The sequence below is a fragment of the Pteropus vampyrus genome, unplaced genomic scaffold (genome assembly GCF_000151845.1).
Source record: "Pteropus vampyrus isolate Shadow unplaced genomic scaffold, Pvam_2.0 Scaffold117, whole genome shotgun sequence".
NCBI classification, from domain to species: domain Eukaryota; kingdom Metazoa; phylum Chordata; class Mammalia; order Chiroptera; family Pteropodidae; genus Pteropus; species Pteropus vampyrus.
Genome location: NW_011888898.1, coordinates 3,219,952 through 3,227,353, shown reverse-complemented (window position 1 = coordinate 3,227,353; position 7,402 = coordinate 3,219,952). Strand labels below are relative to the sequence as shown.

Genomic DNA, 7,402 nt, shown 5'->3' with positions numbered 1-7,402 from the left:
CTGCTCAGCCACCCTGTGAAGTGACAGTGGAGGTGAGCCTCTCCGTGGCCTGCTTTTCTCTATCCCAGGGCCCCACAGGAAGAGCTCGTACTCTCTAGTGGGGTCGGTGAGAAGGTTCAACTGGCCATGATGCCAGGCCGTCCCCAGGTCCCCAGAGAACCGGGTCACTGATGCCACCGCCTCCCCGCTCCTTCCATAGCTCCTCTTACTCCCCTCGCTGTCCACCCAGGCCTGCGGGGCGCCATCCCCTACGCCCTGAGCCTGCACTTGGACCTGGAGCCCATGGAGAAGCGGCAGCTCATTGGCACCACCACGATCGTCATCGTGCTGTTCACCATCCTGCTGCTGGGCGGCAGCACCATGCCCCTCATCCGCCTTGTGGACATCGAGGACGCCAAGGTGCACCGCCGGAACAAGAAGGACGTCAACCTCAGCAAGACGGAGAAGATGGTTAGTGCCGTGGGCCCGGGCGGGGCCGAGGGCTGGTCCCTGCTGACCGCCTGGAGATGGCCCTGGGGTGTAGGCCCAGCTGACGCCCCTAGGAGAACAGCAAACGCTGCGTTCCAATCCGGTTGGCCGAGCCTGCAGGGCCCGCAGCCGGGCTGAGTAGATCCAGTGAACTCGAGACCCACTGGACATGCAGACCTGCCCCACCAGTGCGGTCACTCTCTTCATTCCTCTCTGGCTCCTGCTGGGATTGTGTCCTGTGTCTCTCTCCCTCCCTTCCATCCCCTCCCTGGCACTGACCTGCCCAGAACTGCAGGCAAAAAATGACATGTTTTTGATAATGTTCAGTTTGCTGATAATGAGAGCTCAGTCTGGAGCCGAAGTTCCCAGCCCTCTCAGCACAGTACAATCTCCTGGAAGCCCCGTCTGACTTTTTCACAATTCTGAGTTCCTCCTGGGTATCCTTTGTGTCTTTACAAACCTTCCCGCCTCCCCAAAGACTCCTAGGAAGCCCTTTGCTGCCCACAGACGCACTGCGCTGACTTGAAAGTGCAGCTGGGGTTGGGGACACTGGAGTCCAGGGCTGAAGGGCTGCCAGGTAGGCTGGGTGGTGTGGGGCTTCCAAGAAGATGCCAGCAGATGACCCTCCCGCTGCCTCCCTTCCCCCACAGGGCCACACGGTGGAGTCGGAGCACCTGTCCGAGCTCACGGAGGAGGAGTACGAAGCCCACTACATCAGGCGGCAGGACCTCAAAGGCTTCCTGTGGCTGGACGCCAAGTACCTGAACCCCTTCTTCACACGACGGCTGACTCAGGAGGTGGGACATAGGCCAGTGCCATGTGGCCAGGGGTCCATTGCCTTTCTACTTCAGGGCAGTGGCAGTGGCCGGGAAAGGTCCACGTGCTATGTTGGGGAGGGACAGCCAGGCCGCCTCCGCTTGGCTCGCTCCTTCCCAGGCCCACGGGCTGGATGTGCTGTGGATCTCAGCGTCTGCTGTTTTTCCTTTGCTGCCAGATTTAGAGCTAGTTTAATAATAGACTTGTTAACACAGTTTGCTTTTCCTGGATGATAGACTCAGGACATTGATCAGCTCCTGAATCTGAGCTGAGGAATTTCGGACATGCCAGGGGCCTCAGGCAATGGCCCAAGGCTCAAGGTCTCGTTCCATCCCTCCGGGCACTGCTGGCCTCTCGGTGACAGTTGCATGCACAGTTTCATGGGGTCCAGCTTGGGCTCACTTTGTTGAAACGGTCAGCATGCCCCCTGTAGGCCTTTGGGGTGGGGGTGGGGGGCCTTCTGCTGCTGCCCTCCTTGGTTCCTGCCCTGTGTCCCCTCCTTCGGCAGTCACCGTGCTGCCTCAGTCGGGGCTCTTACTATGAGCCAGACGCTGCGCCACGTCTTCCATGATTGCTTCGGTTCCTTCTTCTCCCAACGTGCAGTGGGTGCAGCTGTTATCTCTGACAGCTGGGCGGCTGAGGCCCAGAAAGGCAAAGTCGCCCCCTGAGGACACACAGCCAGTGGGAGGCAAAGCTGGGAGTAGAGCCTGAGTATGTCTGATTCCAGAGCCACATTTTTTAACATCAAGCCATCCTGCCTCCTACTCCTGTTTCTGAGTGACACCTCCTGTTACCTCCACCCCCACAAAGAAGAATCCCAGCGAGTCAGTCAGTTAACACTTTGAAATTGTCAGTTAACACTTTGAAATTGCCTGTGGCCATGTGGCCTGGCTCCCATCCCCTCCACTAGGTGCAGAGCAGCTCCCCTCCCTTCCTTGACCCTGACTCTGACCCTGACCCTGACCCTGACCCTAACCCTGACCCACTGACAGGGCTTGGTTGTGTCCTTGCTCCAGGACCTCCACCACGGGCGCATCCAGATGAAAACCCTCACCAACAAGTGGTATGAGGAGGTGCGCCAAGGCCCCTCTGGCTCTGAGGACGACGAGCAGGAGCTGCTGTGACTGGGCAGGGTGCTGCTGGGCCAGCGGGGCTGCCGCGCTGCCCTCGGCCTCCCCCGGGCTCCCCGGACGGATACCCAGCAAGGACCCCGGGAGGTGCATGCGTTTGGCCGCCTCTTCAGGGAAGATGAAAGCAGGGTGAAGCCAAGGCCTTCGGAGCCAGCTGGCTTCTTCTGAAACGTGTCATCTCCCCACTCCTCACTGAGCCGGGCCTCTGCTCACGGTGGCTCCCTGCAGATTGGAGGGACCACCTGTCCAGGTAAATGTTTCCTTTCGCTTCTGCAGCCAAGGCAGACAGTCTTCTGTCCAGCCGAGGTGCCTGAGAGGAGAAAGCCTGCTGCTGGGACTGGGTGTCCTCGGGGAGCTCTGGTTTGCAGTCTCTGCCATCCCCAGCCACTGTCTTCATCGCGACCCCTGAAGGGGCCGGGCGTCCGTAGGAGCCAGCTGCCGTTTTCCTTGTCGTCAAGGTGCCCCGGGTCTCAGCAGCAGCAATTGTGACCCAAGTGGCGGGCCCGGAACTCTTGAAAACCTTACACTCCCCTCTGTGACATTGCTTGCACACCCTGAGAAAAACTGGGTGAACTTTTTCTTCTTTACCTCTGATTTGGCACCTCACAGGCTGTCTCCCCGTGTGGCGGGCAGCCACTGCCTTCTCTGGGAATACTGTGAATGTTTACACTGGGACTGACACGCGGGCACAGGCCCTTTTCTCAAGCCCCAGGGGAAGCCACATCCCTGGGTTTTTTGGGAGTGAGTGAACCTATTCTGTGGGCTCAGAGCGCCCTCTGGAGGGAAAAGCTAGAGGTACAGGGCTTACACAGGCCAGCAACTGCTGTTTCTGAATTCAGTTTAAATTCACACACTTTTTAACAAAGTGGTGAGAGCCTCGCAGTCGCCTCCCTGACTGAGATTCCCCACTCGGTGTCCTTGTTCGTCCAGAGGCCCTTTCCCTGGGCTCTAGAGGGTCTGCCCGCCATTTACCTGCTCCACCCTCACTGCTCATCAGCGTTTCCTCTTTCCCAGTTCTCTACCATTTTGGGTCTCATTTGTCCCCCCTGCCAGGGTCCCAGCTCGCCCAGCACTAGGGCAGGGAGCCAGAGCCTGCCACCCCTCCCCAGGACTCCAGGGGCCTGGAGCCAGCCGCATCTGATCCTTACCTGCAGTGCCCGAGCAGCCACTGGGACCCCTCGGCCGGTCACACAGTGATCACGCTCTCTCCTGCAGTGCGTTCTTCCTCCCCTGCCTTTCTCCCTCCCCCACACGCCAGCGCCCAGGCCATCCTGGGTGAGGCGCTACCAATCATGTCCAGATGAAATGGAGTTACTGACGCTCACATCCACGCACACCTGACCTTTAATAAGCCTCACACCTGCTTCTCTTTGTCCATCTGCAGTCTGTTGGTGATTCTCACATGTGGCTCAGGGTCCCCGCTGGAGCTGGGACTTGGCACTCTCTGGGTGGTTTAATTCATCATGTGCATGTCCTTGGTTCTCTGTGAGGACCCACTGGGCCACCAGGGACCCTAGGCTGGCAGCAAGCACGAGCTGTCTCTTCTGCCTCAGGCAGCATGGCTCTGGACGTCAGGAAGGACTGACCTGGGGACCCTCCGGGACTGCGAGGCCGGACCCCTGTCCTAGCCCTTTCCCTTTCCCCAGAAGTGTAAGTGTGAGGCCAGTCGGGCAGGAAGCCCTGGTTTCCTTTTCATGCATGAAAAGTAAATTTGTACTTGATATCGCTAAAAATACGATCTTTTCCTTTTTGTACTCTCCCACCTTAACCTCCGAATTTGAACCGAACAGGACTCTTTTGCTCCACTTGCTATCCCCGCCGGAGGAGTGATGCGTGCATAGTCCTGGTCTCTCGTTTCCTGTTTCCTTTCAATGGAAAAGTAAGAGAAGAGGCCAAAGAGGGAGAGGCTCTACCCACACGAGGTGGGGAGGGGCGGCGATCTGAGACCAGATTGTTTCATTCCCCTATTATTCTCACAAATAATTTACTTTCTCCCCTAAAATTCAGGGTCCGATCTCAGAGGTGGAAGTTGCATTGCAAACTCAATGGCTTGCCAGAAAAGAAAAAAATTTTTGCGTGTGTGTGTGAGTTCATAGAATAAATAATGAAACCAGGATCTTCTTGATTCAGACTGCCCCTGTTAGTAGGGAAGCACATGGCGGGCTTAGCTGAAGGTCCCCAAGGCTTGGCTGTGGGGAGAGGGGACACGTTTCCTGGCAGATAACGGCACCACCTAGACCTCGCGAGCCTCTTCTGCCCCCTGCTGGCTGAGTGAGGGTTTGGCCTGGGAGAGCGTTCCCACAGAATCGAGGGTGCGTAACCCGCGTTCCTCGGCAGTCTGGCAGTCTGTCTGGTCACTTTTGGAACAGGCGGAAGCCCATGGAGATTTTTCTGGTGGATTTTTTTCAAATGTATTTGCCTGAGAATCAAAACTGCTGCTGTCTACCTATAGCATACCTAATCTATTATTTAGAACAATAAATGCCTAGATTTTAAAAATCCAGCGTAACTATAACTTCTCACATATTTATTTTCTTTTAGGCCATGGGACAGGAGAGCTGTAGCATGTAGAGAAGGTGACACTATTTAGAGTGAGGTGAAGTCTGGGAAGTCGGTGTGTGCCTTTGGGGAAGCTGGCCTGTTAGCCAGTGAACTCAGAAGCCATGGCTGTCTTGGGGAGCCATGCGGCAGCAAGCCCCACACCCTGAGACGACTCCTGTAGCTCCATACAGCAGCTCTACGATTTTGAACTTCTTAGAATAAATCCCATGCTTTCTGCAGCCCTGTCATTGTAGGACCCCTAGGAACAACCATACCCTGAGGCTTGGGGTAAGAGGCCTTACAGGGGAAGAAGCTCACTTTCCCTAGGTCCGCAGAGATCAAGTTTGGACTGGCCTGGGCCCAGGCCAGGCAGAAGGTGGCTCAGTTCCACAGTCTGGCATTCGGACACTCAGCCCAGGAGCAGAACCGAAACCCTCCCACTCCCAGGCCAGCCTCCTCGTAGTGCGAATGCTGGTCGGGCCCTGGCTGTTATGAGGCCAAGGGGCAGGGCCTAGCCCAGGACTCAGGCAACCCAAGTCATCCCGGGGAGGCACTGATGTGCCTGCGGATTCCTTCGTGTGCGGTGGAAGGTGGCAAGATTGGTGAGTGAGGATCTTCTCTCCTTAAAACTCACGCCATCAGCAAGACTTAGCCTCGTGAGGTCTCAGTTCCACATTCCCATGGGGGCCCACACATTTGGCATAGTCCTCAATGAGGTGGCCACAGCCTGGGTCTCATTTCTGCTTGCGGGGAGGCAAGGCGGGGGGAGGGTGGTGGCCAGCTTCTCCTTGGCCAAGTCATGGCAGCAAAGATGCAGGCATGGCCTGGGGTGGGTCTGGTCCTAGAACTGGTCCCTGATTCAGATGTGAAGAGGAATCTCTCAGCAGCAGTGATGTGCCGTTGATTAGAACTTTAAATGCAAAAAAAGAGAAGAGGTCCCCTTGATCCTTCCCCATTCCCCCCAGAGAGCAGTCACGTGTCTCTCCTGCTGGTTGGTGAGTAGGAAACCAAATCTGAAACGTTCCTGATACAGCAGCCAGAATCGCTAAGTCTTCTACCAGGAACCCGGTCTCCAACTCCCCAGGCCGTATGTTTTAAATGAAAACACCACAGAGTAAAGGCTTAGAGGAAATGCAGTAGCCACACGCCTTCCATTTAGGCCCCTGCCATTTCTCACACAAATGGAGTTAGATATTCAGGGTCTACCACTGTCACTGTCACGTGACAGAAAAAAGGACGACTTTCTAATTTAACCTGGTCCACCTTTGTCCTCCCAGGCTGCTCTGCATCAGCTGCCTGATGTCCAGGTGAGAGCATCCTTGAGGGCCCTGTGGCCCCGTGACTGGATGGGGATATGTGGGTCACCCGTGGGCCTGTCAGCCTCGTGGAAGAGCCAGGGAAGGGCCCGTTAGCCTGTCCCTGGTGCTGGCTTCTCACAGCCCCAGCCCCGCTCGGAGGAACCGTGAGGGCACACGAGGAGGGCACATGGCTGGGGCGGTCTCCTTACTCGCTGGACGCTGTGAGGTTTGTCACTTAACAGATTTAACGTTTTCTCCTAACAGCTCCTGCAAGCTCGATGTGTTCTCAGGGTGAATCAGAACCTTGTATTCTGATTTTTTTGCAATTTTCTTTGCAAAATGAAGGATTTTTTTTTTTTAAGTACTGCTTTTTGATTTGTTTTGAGAGCCATTGGGACAGTCAGACTTATTCTTTCTGTTCTCTTCCCGATAAGCTGTGAGAAGCATTTGTTAGGGCCCGGTTCCTCAGAAAGGATTTGCTGCTCTTCTTGATGGGGCTTTGGACTGTGGAGGGGAAGATGGGTCAGAGCGGGGAACTTTGGGGCTTTAGCATCAGCCTGGTCCTGGGGCCAGAAGGGACCAGGAGCCCTCTGGGTACATAGGCAGCTTTCAGATGATGCCCTAATGCAAATGGGGAGGAAACAGGTCTTTGCTTACTGAAATATAGTTAATTTATGTTGTGGCCAAATGAGCTGCACACTCCCACCTGCTGGTGGGAGGGCCAGCTGGTTCAGACTTTTTGGAGGCTACCTTGGAGACACCTGTCAAAAGCCTGGAAATGTCCCGTGTTTTGACACAGCAACACCCCTCAACAAATGTGCACAAAAATTTGGCTCCAAGAATAGTCACCTTGACAATATCTGTAATGAGGAAAAATTGAAAATAAACTCTTTGCCCATCAGTGAGGGATTGGTGGGAAAAATGATAGAATATTTACCAGCAATTAAAGATTTAATGGTGTGGGGATGTTTTACAGTGTATTAGGTCAGCATCTTGCCACCTTTTAAGGAGAGAATAAAATTCTCTCTCTAATATTTGAAATTTCAAAATGACTAAAAATGAATCAAAGGAGAAATCTTACATTTTTTAAAATTCAGATACCACTCGTCAAACACCCACTAATCCCTAATGTGGCGGACCTGTAGGTTG

The 7,402-nt window shown here is 54.9% G+C and overlaps 1 protein-coding gene across 2 annotated transcripts in view; it reads left to right on the top strand.

The window, feature by feature from the left end:
* SLC9A8 (solute carrier family 9 member A8) overlaps nt 1-6,060 on the top strand; it is a 63,438-nt gene extending 57,378 nt beyond the window's left edge. Inside the window, exons 14-16 of one of the 2 annotated variants that reach the window (XM_011365983.2) lie at nt 230-450; nt 1,119-1,265; nt 2,301-6,060. In XM_011365983.2, the coding sequence (XP_011364285.1) occupies nt 230-450; nt 1,119-1,265; nt 2,301-2,408 (476 nt within the window). In that variant the 3' untranslated portion in view covers nt 2,409-6,060. Of the gene's footprint in view, nt 1-199; nt 451-1,118; nt 1,266-2,300 lie in introns of both variants that reach the window. The other variant, XM_023534061.1, reaches the window with a different exon arrangement.
* The last annotated feature ends 1,342 nt before the right edge of the window (nt 6,061-7,402 follow it).